The sequence below is a fragment of the Silurus aristotelis genome, assembly GCF_946808225.1.
Source record: "Silurus aristotelis genome assembly, chromosome: 19".
NCBI classification, from domain to species: Eukaryota; Metazoa; Chordata; class Actinopteri; order Siluriformes; family Siluridae; genus Silurus; species Silurus aristotelis.
Window position 1 is genome coordinate 19,267,605 of NC_139592.1, and position 25,190 is coordinate 19,292,794.

Genomic DNA, 25,190 nt, shown 5'->3' on the forward strand with positions numbered 1-25,190 from the left:
AACAAGCAACCAGAGCTGACGCGCGTGAAAACCCGCCCCGACACGCCCGCGCGCAGAAACTCCACTCCAAATGACTCCTGCGCGGCCACGTAGCGCTCGAACCGACTCCGACTCCGTGCATCAGTCGGGTTCTGTTTATAAAAACAAAGTCCAGATGATCGCAAGAGCGACCCGATTTTATTTGTAAAAGGCAACGCTTTTTTTTTCTCTTTTTTTTTCCCGGTGAAGGATTTGTTACGGCGATGCAGCAGGAGGATGCGGGGCCGCGCACAGGCGCAGAGGACTCCGGTTCTCCCGATCGCGCGGCCAGACAAGCCGTTTCCGTGCTCATGTCGTTTGGAAAGTGCCTCGGCGCACTGCTGCCTGTTTACCTGGCTGGATATTTCGGCTTCAGTCTGACTTTGGTCCTGGTCGGCCTCGCGGTCTACATGGGATGGCAGCAGCACCGCGACAGGAAGCTCCACCGGCTGCACAGCGCTCTGTATTTACAGGAGAACGAGCAGGATTTCACCACGACACGAGTGTTCAAGACCAAACGCGAATTGCCGGCATGGGTAAGGATATTAGAAGGCTCTTAGAAATGCTGGAAAGAGGGATTCGACTGCATATGCATGCGCTTTCCACTTTGTTTATTTGGGGGATGGTGAGATGGGGGTTTGGGGGTGGGCTAAACATCTGCCAAACATCTCCCAGACCAACATCTGTACTGACTAGGTCTTTATAGCCAGTGATTTTTCTAAGATGCATGCTTCTATAGATCTGATCTCAGGGTTACACATTGAGGCTATTAATGCATACATTTTAAGAAGATGAAGCTTAATAACACAGCATTGGTTGGAATATGAGCCAAAAACCTCTTGGACCACCATTTGTTTATTTAGTTCAATTTTATTTTTATGGCGCTTTTAACAATAGACATCCCAAATCAGCTTTACAGAGATGACTAGGTTATAAAATTGGATTTTTTATAAATTTCCCATTAGTTTATCAATTATAAGATAATCCCTAATACGCAAACCAGTGAACAGATGTTCCATTTGGCCTTCAACTCATTTAAAGCCTTATAACACAATAGTTATGAACTTATGGTTATTTTAAATCTATTAATACGTCTCGAAAAATGATCAACTCATAATAAGTGGTGCAAGTCTTTTTTTTGGGTAAAGTTTAGAAACCCATAGTCAGGTTAGTTTACATTGATAGTACAACATCATCCCTGAACTGTGTATCAGAACAGCTTGACATAAAGTTGAAGGTGCTGACTGTGCACGAAGAGAGCACGCTTTGGTTCAAAACACTAAATTCTACACCTCCATGTCCTCTCCTCCTCTCTGTACAGGGTTCCTGTAAATCCTCCCCCATTCCACATTACATTCCACAGCCTGGTCAGATCTAAGGCTATATTTGGACATCTAAGGTTTAGACCTCTGGGGATTTATTCAACGGCCTATGAGATGCCAGAAGGGTTGTGCATAATGAACAAATCACAAAATTCTGCTTTAAGAAGGGCGGTGTACCAATTCCTGAATATCTAATACCCGAATATAGGCAGGATTTGGCCAGACTGTGCAATGTGATGGTGTTAATGTAGAATGGGGGGAAAAGGATCAGAACTAAGAATACATTTCGAAGAGCTAAATTTTGAAATAAGAATACATTTAGAAGAGCAGAGCATAGTAGGATCTGTGCCACAGTGCCACTTCCTTTCTCTAACCATAATCCACTTCTGGTTTCAGTTCTAGTTTTATTTTAAAGATGGGTGTTACAGTGCTACTGATTGTACGATACTCATAGAACAAGGATTAATTTATGGTTTCATTGTATAGTTCTAGTCTTTCACTCGCAAATATACACTGCGAAGTACTATATTTTATACTATGTTGTATCTTTAAGGGCTGCCGAGAAGGTTTCAGACATTCTAGTGCAGTTCAGAGAAGTGCCACTTTGGCTCTTATCATGCTTTCTTACATTTCTGTAGTTTGGTCTACACCTATTTCATCTACTTGATCCGTTTTCAGCGCCATCGATGAAATTCGACTCGCCCACTGAAAACTGTGCCAGGGTGATTCAGGCCCCGCTTTATCTCTACCTAAAGAGGCTGACGTAGCAGCACTTTAGTGCTTTTACCCCCTCATCTGTACACTCTGCTCAAACAGTTCAGTCTTAAGGTCAGATGATTTCCAAACCCATGGAGGTAGAAGACTGGATTAAAGTTTTGGATGATTATTAGATTCGGTTCACAAATTTTCATGAATATACACAATATGGGTAACTTGTACAGTGGTTGGTGAAGCATAGCACCAAAATGGAGTTAATCACAACCCAACTTTAGATTATATATTACATTTATTACCTTTTTTTAAATCCCAGTGAAGTGAATAGGTTTCATCCAAACCTTTCTAACCCTAAAACAAAATGAAAGTGACCTATTATGTTCTGTTAATGAAAAACTCGATGGCTCTTATAAAACAGTAGGCAAAAATCTTGGGTACACATTAAAATAATGTCCATGAAATAAATCTCTACTAATCTATTCTCCTGTTTTGGCTAAGAAATTTCTGACTACAGAACAATTTGCAACCTCCTGACTTGAAGGAACTAGTTGTTATCTCAAGATTACCTCATGACTTCCTGAGAAACAACTGAAGCTCATCTGAGAGTGTTTATTTACTTTGCTTGTGCTCTGACCCTTTAGTTATTTGACTGATCACCAAAATACAGTACTTTTTTATACGATTTGATGACACAGGAATGCTTATTTACGAGTTTGCTCTTGTCGTTTTGTACAGGTGAATTTCCCAGATGTGGAGAAGGTTGAATGGCTTAATAAGGTATGTTATACCAGATGAAATGTACAGAAATATGTTAATATATTTCAGTCCTTTGGTAGAGTTTTAATGTCACTGTAGTACCCTTGTCGTATTTTTTTCCATTATATTATAATAACCAGCACTCAGAACACATCAGTGCACAGTCAGAGCTCTTTATTTGCACCCACACTCTATTGCTCTTGTCAGAAGATAAAATTAACTGTACAATGCAGTGATTGTTGCAAGGTCTGGTTTTTTTCACCAGATTGCTCTAATCCTAGGCCAGTATATCCTTCTCTCTCTCTCTCTCTCTCTCTCTCTCTCTCTCTCTCTCTCTCTCTCTCTCTCTCTCTCTCTCTCTCTCTCTCTCTCTCTCTTCTCTGGCACATGATCTTTCCAAAATGTCTCTGTAATATAACTGTTTATAGTCCAGCTGCTGTTTATTCCCTACATTTGACACACAAAATACATAAAATATGAGTATAATTTAAATAATTATACTAAATTAATCAAGGCTCTTTTTGAGGATGCAGGAAATCAGCAGCGTAAATGTCACAAGTGGCACGTTTCTATGTGGAATTATACCACTGCACTGTTGAAATCGCAGTTCATATTGACCCAAAGGCATGGTTGAACCTTTCTATTTCATCAGCATGTGCTCACTGCTTGTTCTTTTTTTATCATGAGGCTGCCACTGAAATTCCCATTTAGCAGTCTTAAAAGTTTTGACTCCAGTCATGGTCGAAACTGATACGCCAGTATATTTGGCATAACTGGATAACGATTAAAGAGCAACACTCCTCAGAAAGTATGAAGGCCATGATTTTTCAGTTCTGTGATGGCATGTGTAGTATGTGGTTTACTGGAAATTTCTTAAAGTTGTCAGTAAGGAAGTAGTCTTTGAGGTTTCACACTAGATATGGCAGTGTTGGTGGTTAAAAAGATGCACAAGATGTGCACTCTTTCTGCAGCACCATTGAATATAGGGTAGTTTTTTAAACGTTATTATGCATTTAGTAGAACATTTATGCAGTTATACAATCAGCCAGTTATGCGGCTGAGGTATAAAAAAGGTTGGACAATTGTCCAGTTTTGTGAACATCTAGCTTCAGATTCCAGTTTCTGGCTGACAGGAATATAACCCTGCTTTTGTAGCCTGTCTGCCAGCATGTCTTTCAGCATGTTGTGTGTTCTGAGGTACTTTTCTGCTTAGCATGGTTCCAAAGAATGCTTGCAAAACTCTCGCATTGACCGCTCTGTCTGCAGAACTGCTACTGCGTGTGTTTTTTTTTGCTTTCACACCATTATGTGTAAATTCAAAACATTTATGTGTGTGTGGGAAAAAAAAAACGGATCAGCACTTTCTAGCTACAACCATGCCACTCGAGTCACTGAGATCATGCTCTACCTCAAGCGTCTGATCATTGGCTGTTAAAATGATTTCACCACAAATGTAAACATCTTTTCAAAGCCGCAAGCTTCTCAGAGACTTAGATATGCCTACATGTACTGAATTTGTAGAATCAGGGTGTGTAACAGCTAAGCATACTATATACTGCTAAATATTTACCTTGACAAAAAGCTGATCTCTATTCATGACTTGTCTATCAGCAACTCCACTGTAATCCCAGGTTTATTTCCTACAACATCAAGCCAGCATTTGGTCTCCTATGCATTCCTATTTAATGTCAGTTCATGCAAATGTTCATAAGAAACCAGTAGCTGTTTCCTGATAAGCTAATATAATTAAATGTTGTATTACAGCAATGATATTTTGGACTTTGTGATGTCCATAAGTCAATCCTGAGCTCAGGTCAGGTCTGTCTCTAAAAAGTTTGGAATATTCTCCTTTTGTCCATGTTGTTTCCTTTTGTCCTGTTGTCCCCCCCCCGCCCCCCCCATAAATCATCACAAAAACATGCACTGCTGCACTGGTGACTCTAAATTTCACCTAGGTGAAAAAGAGATGTTTTAGACTGGTGTCTTGTCTAAGATGTATCTCTGCCTCACCTCACAGTGTTCTTGGGATAGAAAATGAATGCAAGAATAAGCAAATTATTACAGATTCAGCAGGACTCACAGATATATACAGCCAAATGTGGACAATTGACCCATCACGTCAATATCTGGGGCATCTCACATATTGAAAGCACACAATTGTATAGAATGTTGATGGATGCTGTACTGTAGCATTACAGTTTCCCTTCACTGGAACAAAGAGGCTTAAACCTGCTCCAGCAATGCTCTTGCACACAAAATGAGGTCCATGAGGACATGTTTGGCCAACACATTTTGGGATGAAATGGCACACCAAATGCAACCCGAAGCCTCCTCATCCAAATTCAGTGCCTTGCCTCACTGATGGCCTTAAAGGTATAAGTGAGAGCTCAGATCTAAAACATGCAAGACTAAAATGAACACTGATGCATGCTGCAGTTTCATAAATTATTTGTGACTCCATGACAGTGCTGCTACTACGCAGGTTCTATTTCTTGTTTTTTTGTGTGCGTGTGATTTTTAGTCTTTTCAGAGACATAGTGGTTGGGCTCATATCTTAATCCAAATACAGATACATAAACAAGCACTGAGCAGATACACATACAGATAGTGACACTGTTTTACACCCCTAATTTATATAACGATGTAAATATGTAACCAATGTAACCAAAGTGTTAATTAAAACACTATTACAGACCTTACAGACAGAACAAATGATGGAAACGATGTTTTAAACGCATTTGGCTGACACTGCAGCGTTGCACATCTTTTAATAGCATCCTATCTTAGTCTTAAAGTTAAAGTCTTAAGCTTTAATCTGATATCATGTGATGCAGGAAGCCAGAATATTAGCCAATTTTACTGATGCTGCAGTATTGCAACAGCAGTTTCCTTTTCTCTGAAAATCTCTTTATCAGATATTGTGGTAAACAGAAAGTTGCGAGATTAATTATTATTATTTTTTTTTTTAGTAATCTTGATTGCTTCCTTTTCCAAGTTACTGAGATCACATTTTGTCCTAAGATTTTGTCTCCAATGTATTACAAAATACATTATTTCTAAGTAGCCCTATATCTAACTAACCAGTGCTGATGATATCGTGTAGATCCTGAAGCAAGCCTGGCCTTTTGTCGGCCAATATTTAGAGAAGCTTCTGGTGGAGACTATTGCACCCTCGATCAGAACCTCCAGCGCTCATCTTCAAACGTTCAACTTCACCAAAGTGGACCTAGGTGACAAGGTGCCAGTCTTTTATTGACTCATCCTGCCTTATAATATACTCATTCTTCTTTAGAGTCATGGCTATTCATTCAAAGTACATCTGACTCAGTCATAGTTAATATCTAAAATGATGTAATGCTATTTATACAGCCTGTGAAGGTGGTTGGAGTAAAGGCACACACCGAGCAAGACAGACGTCAGGTGATGCTTGACCTTTATATCAGGTATGTCTGTTTACTGACCTTCAGTTGCTAGAGTGAATTATGTAGAGACTGTGTAGGTGTAAACTGCTGTTGCTGCTGCTGCTCTATGTTTTTGTTGTAGCTATGCTGGCAATGTGGAGATCAATGTAGAGGTGAAGAAGTACTTCTGCAAAGCTGGAGTGAAAGGAATTCAGGTAGGAGTCTGGGGAACTGGCAGAAGAACAGACCTTTTATTTGCTCTTTATGAAAGTGCATCTCATAACCAGGATTTTCTCTGCTACTTTAGCTGCATGGAAAGCTGAGGGTGATCCTGGAGCCGTTGATTGGAGATATTCCCCTTGTTGGCGCTGTCACGTTGTTCTTTATTCGGAGACCTGTGAGTTTTCACAATCAGATTTTTGTCAAAATGTAAACAAACAAGAACAACATAAATTATGTTTAAGAATTATTGGAAATAATAATAATAATAAAAGGAATAAAACTCAAGTGGTTGTTCAAATAATATACATCAGAGCGGTGTAAGAACAGTTACCACCTTAAAGTTGATTATTGATTATTGCTCAGAAGTGTTGTATTGTTTTTTTTTCTTGCTCTTTCTGCTACAGATGCTGGATATCAACTGGACAGGACTCACCAACTTATTAGACATTCCAGGACTGAAGTAAGTGTTGCATTTCCTTTTCTTTTTCCATTTTTATTTAAACCTAGGACAAATACCATAAGTTTAACGTTCCATTTACGTTTTGTCATCTGTGTGTCATCTACCAAGAATCATTGGGAAACTGGCCTGATTATTTCAACTCCGCTGAGTTCACTCTGGTGACTCGCAGATAATCAGTGTTGCTCCATTTTCCCTCCTTGCGTTCATTTACAGTGCCATGTCGGACACTATGGTAATGGACGCTATCGCCTCTTTCCTGGTGCTACCCAACCGCCTCACTATCCCTTTGGTGGCTGATTTGCACGTAGCGCAGCTCCGCTCCCCTCTGCCACGGGTAATGCAGTATTCAGCAGCTATGCTACAGTCAGACAGCACCATGACATATATTTGTGTGTATTCATGTCTCATTTAACACTAGTAAAGGAATGCCTCATTTTCTCATCAAATCAGAAAATAGCTTCAGAAACCTAGATGTTGTTACTAACATTGTCATTTTGTGAATTCTCTACCAAAAGCAGGGATTATTCAAAAAAGTTTGATTGTATATTTTTCAGCAAGTATCACACTAATAGTTATTAGTTTGAGACAGTGCTGCACATTATTTAGCATAAAATGAAGCCAGAGATTCAGGGACCATATGATCACTATCTATAATCTGCTTATGAAACTTAACTTTCCTCTGTATTTCACAATCATGTCTTATGACCAGCTATCAAAGTGTTTACACGTTACAAATAAATGTGACTATGACTATTTTATTTTAATGGCTGGTGTTCTAGAATGTTAATTCACTAGAAGTTACTAATAGCAAAAACAGATATTTTTAATACAACCTAACTATTCTTATATACAGAAATGTAATGAGTTCAAGTAGTAATATGTGATAATTAGTGCAACCCAGACAGCTTTTGCTTTTTTAGTATAAACCAAACCAACTTGTTCTCATTCTATTTTCTTTATTTAGGGCATCGTACGGATCCACTTACTGGAAGCCGAGAACCTGGTCGCCAAGGACAACTTCATGAAGGGCGTGATCACTGGCAAGTCGGACCCGTACGCTGTGGTGAGGGTGGGCACGCAGACTTTCACATCGCGCCATGTGGACAACAATCTCAACCCACAGTGGAGGGAAATGTATGAGGTGAGAGAGTGTGTGAAATATCACATCTTGGTGGCCAGCGGAATGTTGAACACAGCAAAATATACTTTTTTTTTTTTGGCCAAAACTGTTGCAGAAATTTTCTGCAGAAATGTAGGCGAAGTTTCTGTACGGATACGGATCGATGTTTCGAAGCATACATAAAATTCATTTGTGAATATTCATTAAACAGTAACAGTCACTGTGGAGCTAAAATCTGAATCTGTGCTTGAGGTAGGTATTTGCTTAGTACCTTGTATGAGGACTGGTTTGGAAAATCCTGTTGTTCTGGACTAGTGAATGGAACATCTTTATACATGCAATATCAATATATTATTTGCTTAGTACCTTGTATGAGGACTGGTTTGGAAAATCCTGTTGTGGGCTGGCTGAATTCAGGTGAACACCAAAGAAGACATGAAATCTTAAACAAGCTTTCAGTAGTGGTGATTGAAAGCCATTGTCCATGCAGTCACATTGCTAGCTATGTGTGATTTTTCCAGCATAACAAATGTCAGTTGCTTTCACACCATTATGTGTAAATTCTAAACATTTATGTGTGTGTGGAAAAAAATCCAGATCAGCACTTTGTAGCTACAACCATGTCACTCGAGTCACTGAGATCATGATCTACCTCAAGAGTCTGATCATTGGCTGTTAAAGTGATTTCACCACAAATGTAAACATCTATCTATCTATCTATCTATCTATCTATCTATCTATCTATCTATCTATCTATCTATCTATCTATCTATCTATCTATCTATCTATCTATCTATCTATCTATATATATATTATATATATATATATATATATATATATATATATATATATATATATATATATATATATATATATATATATACACAGTGGGTACGGAAAGTATTCAGACCCCCTTAAATTTTTCACTCTTTTTTATTTTGCAGCCATTTGCTAAAATCATTTAAGTTCATTTCTTTTCCTCATGAATGTACACATAGCACCCCATACTGACAGAAAAACACAGAATTGTTGACACTGTTGCAGATTTATTAAAAAAGAAAAACTGAAATATCACATGGTCCTAAGTATTCAGACCCTTTGCTCAGTATTTAGTAGAAGCCCCCTTTTGATCTTATACAGCCAGGAGTCTTTTTGGGAAAGATGCAACAAGTCTTTCACACCTGGATTTGGGGATCCTCTGCCATTCCTCCTTGCAGATCCTCTCCAGTTCTGTCAGGTTGGACGGTAAACGTTGGTGGACAGCTATTTTTAGGTCTCTCCAGAGATGCTCAATTGGGTTTAAGTCAGGGCTCTGGCTGGGCCATTCAAGAACAGTCACGGAGTTGTTGTGAAGCCACTCCTTCGTTATTTTAGCTGTGTGCTTAGGGTCATTGTCTTGTTGGAAGGTAAACCTTTAGCCCAGTCTGAGGTCCAAAGCACTCTGGAGAAGGTTTTCGTCCAGGATATCCCTGTGCTTGGCCGCATTCATCTTTCCCTTGATTGCAACCAGTCGTCCTGTCCCTGAAGCTGAAAAACACCCACACAGCATGATGCTGCCACCACCATGCTTCACTGTTGAGACTGTATTGGACAAGGGATGAGCAGTGCCTGGTTTTCTCCACACATACCGCTTAGAATTAAGGCCAAAAAGTTCTATCTTGGTCTCATCAGACCAGAGAATCTTATTTCTCACCATCTTGGAGAACTCCATGCGGGTTTTCATGTGTCCTGCACTGAGGAGAGGCTTCCGTCGGGCCACTCTGCTATAAAGCCCCACTGGTGAAGGGCTGCAGTGATGGTTGACTTTCTAAAACTTTCTCCCATCTCCCGACTGCATCTCTGGAGCTCAGCCACAGTGATCTTTGGGTTCTTCTTTACCTCTCTCACCAAGGCTCTTCTCCCCCGATAGCTCAGTTTGGCCGGACGGCCAGCTCTAGGAAGGGTTCTGGTCGTCCCAAACGTCTTCCATTTAAGGATTACGGAGGCCACTGTGCTCTTAGGAACCTTTAGTGCTGCAGAAATTTTTTTGGAACCTTGGCCAGATCTGTGCCTTGCCACAATTCTGTCTCTGAGCTCTTCAGGCAGTTCCTTTGACCTTAATGATTCTCATTTGCTCTAACATGCATTGTGATCTGTAAGGTCTTATATAAACAGGTGTGTGGCTTTCCTAATCAAGTCGAATCAGTATAATCAAAAATTTCTGGACTCAAATGAAGGTGTAGAACCATCTCAAGGATGATCAGAAGAAATGGAGAGCACCTGAGTTAAATATATGAGTGTCACAGCAAAGGGTCTGAATACTTAGGACCATGTGATATTTCAGTTTTTCTTTTTTAATAAAGTTTCTTTCGGCTTCTCCCGTTAGGGGTCGCCACAGCGGATCCTCCGCACGTTTGATTTGGCATATGTTTTACGCTGGATGCCCTTCCTAACGCAACCCTCCCCAATTTATCCGGGCTTGGGACCGGCACTAAGAGTGGCTGGGGATGGTTCCCTGACCGGGAGTTTTTCTTTTTTTAATAAATCTGCAAAAAGGTCAACAATTCTGTGTTTTTCTGTCAGTATGGGGAGCTGTGTGTACATTCATGAGGAAAAGAAATGAACTTAAATGATTTTAGCAAATGGCTGCAATATAACAAAAAGTGAAAAATTTAAGGGGGTCTGAATACTTTCCGTACCCACTGTATATATATATATATATATATATATATATATATATATATATATATATATATATATATATATATATATATATATACACACATACATATACATATTTAATACATTATTTTGGACAAATATGGTTGCTTTATGCAAATGTATGTTTATTATTAGTTAAACCAAACTCAACATAGAGCATGAAGACAAAATATTCGGGTAGAAGTAATTATGGTGTTTTAAATTACGTAAATCATCATGACACCAAGACACGTATCTTTTGCTATGTTTCCACACAGACGGTGTAATTGTCGGATGTGTGCACCATGGCGAATTTTGGTCACTAGGTTTGAGACTTATATATGTATGTATATATGGGCGTGAATAAAATAGACATAAGCCAAATGAATTTAGTTTATAATTCAAAATTTCTCCATCTTACTTCAAATGCCAGAACTTGTGATTACCACGCGTAATTGGCAGTAAAGTCTACAGTTTTCAGAATCAATTACTGCAATCTGTCAATGCTGCATTTTCTCTTTAAATTAAAACCCACTGTTTGTTTCATCACAAAGAATTCTCATATGTTTAATTACCAGACTAATCCCTACTGACTACTGTCTTTGTTTCCCTTTTATTGTTGCTGTTGCTGGGAGAATGTCATGGTTTTAAAAACTTGTAAAGTTTAACAGTAGCTTTGTTTACAGCAACCATGACTTTTTTTTTTTTTTTTTAAGATGTGATCATCATGTGCTTACATCAGATCAACAGAGGTTGAGGTTAGGTTTTCAGAAAATGATTGCCCAACATAAATGTTGTATGTCAGGGTTTTCTTCTGTTTCTTGTGTGTGTGTGTGTGTGTGTGTGTGTGTGTGTGTGTGTGTGTGTGTGTGTGTGTGTGTGTGTGTGTGTGTGTGTGTGTGTGTGTCAGGTGATAGTTCATGAGGTCCCAGGCCAAGAACTGGAAGTGGAGGTATTTGATAAAGACCCTGATCAGGATGATTTCCTAGGAAGGTATGACTGTTTTGCTTTAAAAATGTTTTATCACCACTTCCTGACTCAACCCTCCCAGTCTGCTGACTTGCTTTTCACTGACTCCACTTTCTTTTGGTTTTGCTGACAGGATCAAGATGGACTTGGGTATTGTGAAGAAAGCACGTGTTCTGGATGATGTGAAGACCTTTTTTTTTTTTTTTTATTCCTTCTATAACATATCTGAATTGTGTCAACTTTGTTGTCCTTCTCTGTTTTCATGTGAATCTTAGTGTGTTCCGGGAAACGCATGACTCACTTTTCCCACAGTTAAAATAAATAATCAGTGGTTTTGTCCGTCCTTTTTTTCCCCCACCCCCTATTCTGATTTTAGACAGTTCAGCCTGATAATATTTCCTAACTTCTACACCCCCATTCTTTTATTTTAGTGGTTCAATCTGCAAGATGCACCAACTGGAAAGGTTCATCTCAAGCTTGAATGGCTTTCACTGCTGCCCTCTGCAGAGCGCCTTACTGAGGTTAGAGTCCACTCATCAGTCCAATTTAACCCGATGTCAGACGCAGATTAGATTGCCTTCTAGTGGATTGACACAATTTCCCATTATGCATAGAACATTCAATGCCATCTGGTTTATGAGGGTCATGTTTTGTTCCACAGGTCCTCCAGAAGAACCAAAACATCACCAGGTTTGGTAAGACTGCTGATCCTGCTTCCGCAGCCATCTTGACCGTATACCTAGATCAGGCCCAGGATCTTCCTGTAAGTCCCACTGTAATTTTTTAAAGCAATTATTGTCCTACAGCTTCTGGAGTATCTGGATAATCTTAAATGATTAAATCATGTTTTAAATGTAATTGTAAATGTTTTCATACAGATGAAGAAGGGCAATAAGTATCCTAGTCCTTTGGTACAGCTTTCTGTGCAGGATACTACCAAGGAGAGCAGGGTGAGTTTTTTAAACATAGCTGAAAATGAAATATGTTTTAGGAAAACAGAACAGATAATATGTCCTGAACTGATATACAAAATGGTACTTCATTTCATTCCTACTCTACCTACTCATTTTTTTTTTGTTTCTTTGATTCAGACTTCTTATGGCACCATTAACCCAAAGTGGGAGGAAGCCTTTACCTTTTTCATCCACGACCCACGCAAGCAGGACCTTGACATTCAGGCAAGTTGTAATTATTTCTACCTCCGACGACAGATTGCATTAAAAAGTCTTTACTTGCTCAGCAGCTAATGGTGCAGCAGACTTGCTGGTTCCTTAAGACTGTGACGAAGAAATGTTCTCACCTAAGTGGTTTTTGTTTCTTAGCTAGTCATTAATTTGCATTAAGATGACTATATGTCTGCCACACGCTTTCTGCCACAGTGACCTTTTTTTTTTTGCTTGGGCCAAGCACTGTCACTAATCTTGTATGATATAAAACAAAATTAGGGTTCCACTCAAACTATCCATGCGGCAGGTTGGAAAGTAGCCAAAGTAATGTCAATAAGAAGGTAGACACCAATTTGCATGATGCAAATTGGCACATCAAAACCAAAGGTCACTGGCTGGCACTTGAACTTTTCCCCATTTTGTAGTGTAGCAACATTTAGCTGAATGTGGAATGGACTTGCGTGGGATTAAATGTCATGAACCTACACAAAGTAGACCATTATTGTGAAGTTGTGAGGGAAAATGTGATATACAGGATTTTACCAAATTATTTATAGTTATTTAGTTGAATGAAATGTCCATGTCTCTAAATTTCAATTCCAGTGATAGTTAGCATTAAAAAGAATGAATACAGCAGAGTTTGTGACTCCAACTAACGGTTTTGAGTAGAATACAAACTCTTGTGAGGTAAAGATTAAAAGGTAGAAGAGAAGTCTGGTCTTTAGATGCACCTTCAACAGTAATGTACAATCAATGAACGCTTGCTATAGCTAGCTAAGCTAATAGGCTATACATTGAGTGGAGCTTTTATTAGGTCTGAAATGTGGGTTACTGGTGATTAATTTCTTGTATATAGAACTGTTGTATAAAAGTATTATATGGTCGTTGCATTGCTGTATTGAATATTAGTCCAGCAATGTCTGAAAAACATATTAGTTATGATTCTATATGCATTCCTCCTTGTGGTTGTTATGACAGTCGTAAATTCTTTCTGGAGGAGGTAGTTAACATGTAACCGAAGTTACATAATTAGTTCCCTGATTAGTTTAGTTTCTCTGTGTGCATTTTAAGTATCACGTGGTCTCAATGTAAATATTGTCTTTGTGAGTTTCCCCACAATTTGTTTGTTTTACACCTGGTCTCTCTCTCTCTCTCTCTCTCTCTCTCTCTCTCTCTCTCTCTCTCTCTCTCTCTCTCTCTCTCTCTCTCTCTTCTTTCTTTCTCTCTTGCTCTCTTTTTCTCTCTTTTTAGGTGAAAGATGATGACAGATCTCTGTCTCTGGGCAATCTATCCATTCCTCTGTCTCGCCTGCTTTCTGTTTCCGAACTCAGTATGGACCAGTGGTTCCAGCTGGAGAACTCGGGCCCTGCGAGTCGCATCTACATGAATGTCATACTGAGGGTAAGATCTTTATATCCAGTTGCATGGTGAAATGTAGATTGGTGAACATTTTTTGTATTGCTGCAGATGTTTTCTAAAACTTGTAAGGTGGTATCAAAAAGTGTAGAGTGTAGTTTTGTAACATGCCAGCAGATGCCAGCACAAGTATGCACACACAGTCACAGGAAGCACCGACCTTCATAAGTCAGTCTGCCAAAAGACATCATCCTGTGTGCATCAGTAGCTGTGCAGCTGGTGCTATTACCTGACCATGTGCGCTACCACGTCTGCAATTTAATCACGGACAGCAAGTCAACAAAGTGCATACGTAAAATTCTGAGTAAAACTGGGCAAAACTGCCACACAAAATTCGGCTCTTTATAGTGATTTGTTTAAGGTGGCACACGCTTCAAGGGCGGAGGAACATCCATTCTGCCATTTTGACACAAAGTTGCTTGACAAGCTTTGAAAATAAGACTTTCAGGACATCTATTCAAGAAGTGGCAGGAATGCTGGGAGCACTGTATTGCTGTGCAATTGGATTATTTTAAAGGTGATAGTGTGTAAACTTAAAAGTACTTTTTTGCAAACAGAGCTAGTCTCTAAACTTTTTGATACCACCGCCCCAAGCAAATAATGTTTTACAGTTCAATGATACAAAATGTTATTTTGACCAATCAGAATTTGAAAACGGTGAAAACGATAAAATAATCTTCGACACATAATCTACAAGGTGTTTGCTTTGTACCCACATCAGGTACTCTGGGTTAATGAAGATGCCATTTCCACCTCACCTGTATCCCCAATTATTACCGACCCATTCTTTGGAGGAGGTGAGGAAGGGATCCCAGACATGACATCAGGAGGAAACAAGACATTACCCCCACGTCCACAGCACACCAGCTCAGATGCCAGTTTTGCCTCAGAGGTGAGTGTTCAACACAAAAAGCGTAAAAACAAAATATATGGATATGTATGCATTTTATTAACTTAGTAGTTTCCAGTGATTTATATTATTTCTGGAGAATTTCCAAAAGATGTGTTCCTTTATTTAATATAGTCTAAGAAAGTTTGAACAGATATCAAAAACTAATATGTACATTCAACAGCTTGATATTTATCTTTTGAATCTATACTAATTATTGTTTTCTAACCTTGTTTTCTAGGGTGTTTTGAGGATCCACCTGAAGGAGGCACAGGCTCTCATAGCTAAAGATAGCTTTATGGGTGGCATGGTGAAGGGCAAAAGTGATCCCTACGTGAAGATCCGTGTGGGAGGGACGACCTTTAAGAGCCGTGTCATAAAGGAGAACCTCAACCCAGTGTGGAATGAGCTTTATGAGGTACATTAAAAACATTTAAAGTTGATCACGAGTGTTTTTTTTTTTTTTTTTACATAGGAAGGATTTTAGAACGCATTAGTGATTTTGAATGTCTTAGCTTTCTTAGTATAAGTCCACTTATAAAAAATTTGAAATTGTGATGGACTAGGGATAAGTTGTGATAGTCTACAGATGATCTGTTAAAAGGCCAAGTAAAATTAAAGGCAAAAGGGATGAGTTGATAGCCCACAGTGTCGTCTGGTGGGCTATCACTAATGGTGGCCTAATAATGAAAAGTCTGCATTCAGGCTTTAGATTGAATTAAAGAGTTTAGCAGACATTTGCTTAGGGGGTAAAGTAAGACGAAAGCTTATATCAGTTTTGTAAAGATCTGTCCTTGGATTTCAGCTCATTTCTTGCTGCTTATTTTATTCAATTTCAAAACGAGCTAGGGAGGTTGGGGAAATTGCAATATACATCATTCATAAATCAATTAATCATACTAATATTCTTTTTTTAGATGTCTAAATTATCCTCTGTTTTATGTTTAATTTTACTACATGCTATTTTTTGTTCAATTAGCAGTTTCAATCCCATTGTTTGGGGCTTAAATACACTTGTGCTTTGAATGCTTCATTCAAGAAATATATGGCAACCTCAGAGGTGTAACCAAAGCCCATTTAAATTGTATAATTTCTTGTTTTTTTGTTTTGATTTTACATAATCAAGCACTGAATAATAAAAAAAAATATTTAGCATGTAAATGTTTTGTAGTTAGTCAATCATTTTATTCACCAACGCTTAATATCAATGTCATTTAATCTGCCCTTGCTGGATTATAGATCGTTGGTTGAATGCTTGCCTATTTGTCTCAGTTTTATTCTGTACTTTGCCATCGATTGTGTTCATGTTCAATTCCTTGCTTTGCATCAGTTTATCATGGCTGTGTGCGCTTACTTACTTTTGCAGGTGATTCTCACAGCACTTCCCGGCCAAGAAGTGCACTTTGATTTGTTTGACAAAGACATGGATCAGGACGACTTCCTCGGCAGGTAGCAGAACACCAGTCCTTTCTGTTTAACGTGATTATGCTCCAGATATGTGCTTAAGATGCTCATGTTTTTTTTCATGCTTGTGTTTTTTAATGCTGTTGTGGTTCTACTGACTTTTACAATCATGGTAATTATATGTATATTATTATATAAAGACCCTGATATATCATATGTATGTTATAGATACATTATATTGACACTTACAACGATAACAACTGTTTTTGGATTTTGTATGACTTTTGAATCCTTAATATATATTGTTGTTTGGCAGATTTAAGCTGAGCCTAAGTGACCTCATTAGCACCCAGTTTAAAGATCAGGTGAGAATTACTGCTTAATATTTGCTTGAAAGTCAAGTCAAGTTTATTTTTATAGCGCTTTTCACAATGGACATTGTCTCAAAGCAGCTTTACGGAATATAAAGAAAAACACCCTTAAATAATCCCTTAATACTGTGTGATGATTGAAATACAATACAAATGAATACAATGAAAGTATTGTAGTGGAAACATGGTTGAAATATATGTGTGATTCACAATGATGTAAAATTAGTACTTCCTGTATATTTCAGGGAAATAGTTCCCTGAAAACAACTAGTTTTATTCGCTACACATATTAGTAGTAGAGAGGCACACAGCCTTTTGTTGATATTTTATGAACAACCTTTGACTAGTTGTGTGCAAAGTAGTGTGTATTAAAATAGCAAGATAAAGGAGTTCAATTTTGTGTGTGTAGTGGTTTGACTTAAATGACGTGAAATCAGGACGGGTTCATCTGACGTTGGAATGGGTGCCAAGAGTTTCAGACCCGACCAGACTCGACCAGGTGAACACCAAATGCTTTCTTGCCTTATAACACTTTTCCAGAACACTTTCTCTGGGCAATAAAATGCATCTTGCTTTAGGACACTGTGACATCATGGTCATTTGGTGTCTTTGTGTGACAGATTTTGCACTACCAGTCTCAGCAGACGTACACGAATAAAGCAGTGCCGGCTGCAGCCCTCCTCTTCATATATGTGGAGCGAGCCCATGGTCTGCCTGTGAGTCTTCTTATCTTTCTTTACTAATTCTAAACTGTTTACGATGTTTGGATAGAAGTGGTAGCTCAGTGGTTAAGATGTTTGGTTGACCATGCTCAACTGCTCAGTTGTATAAATAAGAATTTTAAGTCGTCCTGGATAAGGGCGTTTGCCAAATGCCGTAAATCTTGTTTTCTCATCTTAACAAGGTTTTTTTTAATTATGTGATGGCGTCCAACACTAGTCACTACAATGATAGTACAAACCCCATTGATAATGACAGCGAATATTTAATTTAACACCATTTGGTAGATTTCTGAGACATTTTATTCACACAGAATTCATTGACATTATCTATCGATTAGAGTTTTGACATCTCTAGACTAATAGTTTTAGGGAGTAATACCACTTGAAGTCTCAGAGTTTGCAAAGTAACACAAATTTGTATTTATTAAGCCTTAAGTCAAATGTTTGAGTATGAGTGTAACTGTACATGTCATAAGGCCATCAGAAAAAGGAAGTATTTTTTTGTTTATATTTTTAACAGTTAAAGAAGAATGGACATGAACCTGTGGTGGGAGCTGAGCTGGTCCTCAAGAACACTGCTTTCAGGAGTAAAGTAAGATTTAATAGACACAAACTATCTTTTACTGCAGTTCTATAAACAAAAACGTGTATGAAGTATGTGATATTTCATACAAAATTTGATACTTATTTTATAACCTGCCACAGTAAAACGTTCCAGTGTTTTTACACTAAATATAGGCACTCTTGGGACACTGCTCGACCAATCAAATTAGTGGACTGGAACTAACTACTGTATATTAAAATACATGTTTGTCTTATTGTTGTTGTTGATTTTTTTTTTACAGCTTGCTGAGCGCTCTACATCTCCACGCTGGGATGAAGCCTTTAGCTTTCTGGTCCACAATCCCAGAGAGGAAATGCTTTCTGTTAAAGTGAGAAAATGAATATAATAAATAATAAGTGAAAAATCAAACTACATTCATTTATTTGTAGTGGACATTGCATGCTAATTAGTTTCTTTCCTCATGACGATGAGTGATGATCAAACAGCAGACTTGTGTTTGTGTGTAGCTGTCTCACAGCTGGGGCCAGTCTCTGGGTGCGTTGGTGCTGCCTGTAAAAGACATACTGAAGGAGCCGACCTTGGTTCTGGATCGGTGGTTTCCTATGGATGGGGCCCTGCCTGAAAGTGAAATATTGTTAAGGGCAGAGCTCAAGGTAATGACAAAACTTTAACATTTGGGGGGGTACAAGCGCAATGGCAGTTCTGCTTATTTGGGTTTAAAAAAATTTTTTTAAATCTGTCATCCAGATGCTTCACTCTAATTTGGTGGAGGGTGCTGATGCTATTAGAGGCATTGAAAAGGTGGAGCATGGAATTACCAATGCTGAGACAGAAGTTGCAGCAAACCAGCAGCTCAGACTCAGGACAGCGCCCTCCCATGGGTCGGTCACTTATACTAGCATGACTGTTACTGTTTAAATACTAAGACACACAAATGCTGACAGTTTTGTATGTGAATGTGTTTGTGTATGTGTATGTGTGTGCCATCTATGTGTGTAGAGACAAAGAAGCTGAAGCTAGTGGGGGGAGCCAGGTAAAACTCTCTATTGCTTACTCAACTGAAGAGGACAGACTGGCCATCACTATTCATGGCTGCAGGTTTGTTTTAAACACATTTACACGAGCAAATATAGTCCAGTATAATCCTGGTTTTGCATGCATTCCTCTACAGTGGTAGATAGATTTTGCATGCATTCTTCTATGGTGGATTGTCTACTCTAGATATGAATGCATTATGCCCTGAAATTGACTGGTATCCTATTCCTAGTGAGTGCCCACCATTCCTAGGATAAGTTTCCATTTGTTAGTGATTGTCACATCAATGCACTGTATAGATGCCCAAATAAAAAAATGGCCCTGCTAGTTTAGATTATAATGCACATACCCATTAAATGTACCACACATGGGTTAGATGACCAACAAAGGTTTTTCTGAGTATATTTGCTCTCGACTTATTCTATAACTATTCTATTCTATTTTCCAACAAAGTATATTTGCTCTCGACCTATTCTATAACTATTCTATTCTATAACTATTCTATTTCTATTTAGTTATCCATTCCCCGGTTATAAAAATCACAGATATGTTCCTATTACTTAATTGTAATCCAAATATGAGGTCAGTTGGGCCTGTTTAGGGCATGGGAAGATGTGAATTACCTTATTGTATCATGTTGTACACCTGACTGGAAACAATGACAAACTGTTATATTCACTAATAACAAATGCGTTTTTTCTTTGGTCATCTGGCTGTACACATTGAGATTATTTCTCAGTCATTTCTAAGCAACAATGACAATTGATCTCTTCAAGGATGTGGAAGATTAAATGATGTTGTTCATTTATATTTACATTTAATGTTATGGAGTGTCCTGAAAAAAACATACTGTTATCATTTCAGAACACCAGCCAAATACAGTTAATCCCTCACTCACACTGTGGTATGAAAGGATCTTACTGATGGATTATATTATAAATTACTATCAGAGTATTTCCGAGACTGTATAAGCCATGCCTTAGGTCACAACTCAGGACACTCTTTCAACAAACTTCCTCTTTCCGTGTATGCGGATTTAACTTGTTAAAATGTGAATTTAGAAACAGAAATTGGGGAGGGTCTGAGGAACTTTCTAACAAAATTTTGGCTGTGTTCTACCAAAGTGCCACCATGAGGTCCATTTCTGTCCTTTTGTATATTATAGTCAGAGAACTTTACCATTGTCCGTGATCAATATATATATATATATATATATATATATATATATATATATATATATATATATATATATATATATATATATATATATATATATATATATATATATATATATTTGTGTGTTGCTCATCAAGTCTGGGTACTTGGGCCCCCGAAAAAGCTAATTGAAGCTTTAAATATTATTTGAAATATTATTGTTAGTATAATTAATGCTCTTTTTTATGTTGCTTTTTATGTAGAAAGTTGCCTTCATGCTCCAAGGATGGCTCAGATCCCTATGTGTCCTTCATCCTCCTGCCTGACAAGAACAGAAGCACCAAAAGAAAGACTTGTGTAAAAAAGCGGGACCTCAATCCTGAGTTTAATGAGAGGTAAATTTTTCCATCACAGTACAGCACAGTCTCAGGGTTGTAATATCTCTTTGGGGAAAGGGTTTGGGAGATTTTGCTTTATTATTACAAGTATTTAATATTTAAATTTTGTTTCTTCTTTAGGTTTGATTTCAACTTTTCACTGGAGGATGCCATGCAAAGAAGGCTTGACTTGTCGGTCAAAAACAGTGGTTCTTTCATGAGCCGTGAGAAAGAGACCATCGGCAGGGTATGGCAATGATATTATGATATCATCGTATTCAGTACAACAGCATGATTTAGGTCTGATCTTTCCAACACAGTATGTCCCAATAGTACGTTATTTTTGTTTTAGCTGAAATAATTATTGACAAAGGAACCAGAGTACATAGAGCATTGCGTGGTGTTGTACAGCATACCAACTCTTAGCCCGGAGTGTACTAAAGGTTTCAATGTAACGAAGTATTGTTGAAAGATTTATGACCAAACTTTTGATGTCACCCATATGAGGATGGGTTCCCCTTTGAGTCTGGTTCCTCTCAAGGTTTCTTCCTCATATCATCTAAGGGAGTTTTTCCTTGCCACTGTCGCCACGGCTGCTCATCAGGGACAAACGCACACCATTCACCTTCACTGTTGTTTTCTGTAAAGCTGCTTTGAGACAATGTCTGTTGTGAAAAGCGCTATACAAATAAACTTGACTTGACTTGACTTGACTTGAGTATTGCCAAAACTTTTAAATTTATCTCACAAACTTAGACAAGTGGATTGTAACAAATACACCAGTAGTATAAAATAATAATCAGTTACACAATCTTGTGTTTATATTGAAAAAAGAAATTTGATTAAAGCGCTACACATACAATATGCGCATCCATTTCCAAAACTGCCACGAAACAACTGGCACCTGTTATCGCTTACATTATAGCATCATCAGACTCTTTTTCTTCTCTTTATAGTAAAGAAAATTGTCATGTAATTGCAAAAAAAATAAGGTACAGCTTTAGATTAATAAATACATTATACAGACAGTATAATACAGGTATGGAGGGATAAGAGTAAGTACAGATAAAAACTAGAGCATTAAAAACACACCTAGGAGTATGTATGTATATATATTTATATGTTTATGTATGTCCGTATGTATGTATTGTTACAGTAAGCTAGCTGTCAACAGATTTAGCTTGAATCTTTTGTTTTGTTAGCTGTTTAAATGCACATTTTGTTAGCAAACTTCACTATTCTTAGCTAGCTAGCTAATGTGCTACGTCAGCAGATGTTTGACCTGTAATACATTTGAGTACTTGAATTATAACATTTGAATCCTTTGTATGAAACTCAAGCTTAATAAATGTTCCAGACTAAAAGCTGAACGTTTATACAAAACAACTTTGGACATTTCTGTTTGCGGATTTGTTTGCTAAATACTTGCTTGAGACCATGAGGCATTAAGCATGGCTGTCTGGATGTTCTAAGATTTTTATTTTGTTTTCCAGTTGCAGTTAGATCTTAACCAGATTGACTTGAACACCTGGCTGCCTCAGTGGTAAGTGTTGTAGATCACCCGAGTCTCAATTTCACCTGATATCTCAGCTATTCTTTTTATAAGAATAAACTATACTCTGAGACAGATTGGATGTTAATACTGAAATATCTGGTGCTGGTTTTTGAGATTGATGATGTCTTTGCCGTTAAACTGAGAAACATTTGATAAAGATCCCAAAGATACAAGACTAAGAACCCTTTTTCTCTCATCCACCATTTTCCAGAGATGTTAAGTGTCATGTTAATAGGAAATCCAGCATAGAAGTAACAGACCTGGTATGGTGTAGGGTTTAGTGATTAGACTTTCCTTTTTTTAATCTTTAAACGCGGGTGAGGATGACTGTTGCGAAGATAGTAAACACTAAACAGTTCCAGAATGCAGCGCAGCAATGTATATTAGGCAGTTGCACTGAGTTACGGCAGAGACTCGGCTCGGCGATATGATATTGTCGACTGTAGTGTTGAAAATGAAAAGTGTAGTTTTAGAGGCTGGTTTGTTTGAGTATTTCATACAGATAAAAAGGTGAGTGAACTGGAAATACTAAAGTATTAAGTGCTGCTGCATCACTCGATTAGTGATTAAGGTGACCACTATATCCCACTGGTGGCATTTAGAATACATAAACCAAGATGAAAATAAAAAGATGTTTGTGAAGGAAACAAAACACAGTTAATCACAACAAGGTCACATGATGATCAAATGCCTATTCATGGTTCAATATTTTCTTTACAATCAATAGAATCGATATTGAGTGTTCAGGCTGGTTGTGCCCGATGAGATCTGTATAGATTGACATTTATTCTCTCTCTTTTCCTCCCTTTTTCAGGTACGATTTAACAGAAGAGACCAATTAACCAGGCCTTTGTATGCTTACGTGACCATGCCTTCGCACCTGCATCCGCATGCTGCTAATGTCAATTTCCCTGTATAGCACAGTGCAGTTGGGCAAAAGAAGAAGAAAACGTTAATGTTATCTTGTGCTACGTTATTTGCTGTGTTACGGTCTGTACTTGCTGTCGTTTTTCAGGAATACCCACAGCATTTTTGGATGGGTTTATAAACTCGTCAGTGCACGCCAGCAGAATACATACGTGCCATTTCTTTTTTTTACGTTTGTTTAAAGTTTAAAGTATGAACGAGCCTTGATAGAAATGGAAAATGCTTAATTACGCCAGGTTAAATGGACCGAAACTCTGTTTCTTTGTGGTGGTCTTAAACAAAGAGGTTTGTTATTTTAGCATCAAAGACACATTCTCTACATGTTCTTTTTCATATTTTAGCAAATCTCATGGGATTTGTTGTGTAGAATGGCCTGCATTTTAACTTAAAAATATTTGTAAAGCTTTATTCCTCAAAGGAAAAAAAAACGGGTAAAAGTGTAGTTGTTTGAAGAATAGAACAACTTCTGTTTTAGAAAGAGTCTCATTACTGTTACTGTAATTTGAAGAAGTTGGATAACAATACTTTTCAAATGCACACTCAGAAACAATACAGTGTCCGGAAAGTCTCCATACTGTAAATGGGGGGAAAATGAAAACTGTTCAGTGAAATATAACTATATGCACAAAACACTCTCTCTATATATTATATACTATATTGCCAAAATAGTGTGGTAAGTGCTTTTCGAGCATCACATTCCACATTTAGGCTCAATTTGCTCTTATAATTCTCTCCACTCTTCTGGGAAGATGTTGCACTAGATTTTGGACTGTGCTTGTGGAGATTTGTGCTCATTCAGATACAAAGTCGGGTAGGTGAGGTGAGAAGCCCTGGGGTGCAGTCAGCGTTCCAATTCATCCGAAAGGAGTTCAGGAGGGTTGAGGTCAAAGCTCTATAGTGGGAGATCTTCCACTCCAACCCATGAAAATCATGGCGTTTGCTTTGTGCACATTGTCATGCTGGAACAGGTTTGGGTCTCCTAGTTCAAGTGAAGGCAAAATTTCAATTTCTATACAATTGTGTGCCTTCAGCTTTGCGATAACAGTTTGGAAAAGAACCACCTATGGCTGGTTGTCCATATAGTATTCTGGAATACAGTGGGAGATGTGTAAAATGGGAATAGACCATATAAAAATAAAAACAGTATCTTCAGTTGTCACTGGGATGCCCTTAGTGTGGTCCCGTTTTGTACCTTGATTACATATCCTTCACATAGAATCATGGATACAGCATACTATAAATAGTGGTTACTTGAGATTTACAGATACACAACACTGCTTTCTTAATAAAATAGAAATACCCATGATGTACCCACCCCAGTGATGAGGAAAAACCTAGTACCTAGTTTACTAGTGTTTCTTTTAAATGTATTTGTTCACTTCACTTTGTTAACCTGGATTGTCTCGCTTTAATTGCCTTTGTGTTCGCATATTTCTTTGCCTTAAACCTATTTTCTTACAGCATGTGATATTTCAATTCACTGTGCATTGACTTCTGGACAAAAGGAGTTTCTACATGTGTGTAAAGTGTGTCCAAAGTGTTGAAAAGATTAAGTTGTGGCTATTTCTGTTTTTAAATGCTTTATCACAGAGAAAAAAAAAAACATATCAGAAACATATCACTGTGCTTTTTCAATCCATTCCAACCTGATTTCAGATCATCTTATAGAAGTATATATTAAGTTTTATATTTTTGTAGACGTGCCAATTTATCACAAAATGCTTTGAAAAAAAATTGTGTTCAGTAACGGTTCTTTGGGAAGAGGCCAAAGAAGCAGAATGAGCAGATTTGCAGTCTGTTGATGCAGTCAATGAAAATCTATAATGCAGCTGTTCTATTAAAGAAAATCTTTGCACTTTCAATGTTTCGGCTGTGTCCAATTCTTTTTGTTGAGAAATATTTCAATTGACAAACTCCCAGCAAAACATTAGCATAAAATTAGCATAT

At 37.9% G+C, this 25,190-nt stretch overlaps 1 protein-coding gene across 2 annotated transcripts; it reads left to right on the top strand.

The window, feature by feature from the left end:
• esyt1a (extended synaptotagmin-like protein 1a) lies at positions 1-25,105 on the top strand. Of its 2 annotated transcripts, none has more exons than XM_083570480.1 (31): positions 1-554; positions 2,790-2,831; positions 5,914-6,048; positions 6,180-6,253; positions 6,354-6,426; positions 6,519-6,608; positions 6,838-6,893; positions 7,107-7,227; positions 7,858-8,034; positions 11,603-11,685; positions 11,795-11,843; positions 12,093-12,182; positions 12,323-12,424; positions 12,540-12,611; positions 12,753-12,846; positions 14,086-14,228; positions 14,965-15,135; positions 15,374-15,550; positions 16,499-16,581; positions 16,853-16,901; positions 17,317-17,406; positions 17,528-17,623; positions 18,150-18,221; positions 18,475-18,561; positions 18,701-18,847; positions 18,942-19,075; positions 19,194-19,292; positions 20,648-20,779; positions 20,903-21,008; positions 22,255-22,304; positions 23,131-25,105. In XM_083570480.1, exons 1-31 carry the CDS (start codon positions 243-245, stop codon positions 23,156-23,158), a joined length of 3,234 nt encoding a protein of 1,077 aa, XP_083426606.1. In that variant the 5' UTR covers positions 1-242; the 3' UTR covers positions 23,159-25,105. The 2 variants fall into 2 exon arrangements, with proteins under 2 accessions (XP_083426606.1, XP_083426605.1); XM_083570479.1 differs by having other exon boundaries at positions 2-554; positions 12,753-12,839; positions 14,079-14,228.
• The last annotated feature ends 85 nt before the right edge of the window (positions 25,106-25,190 follow it).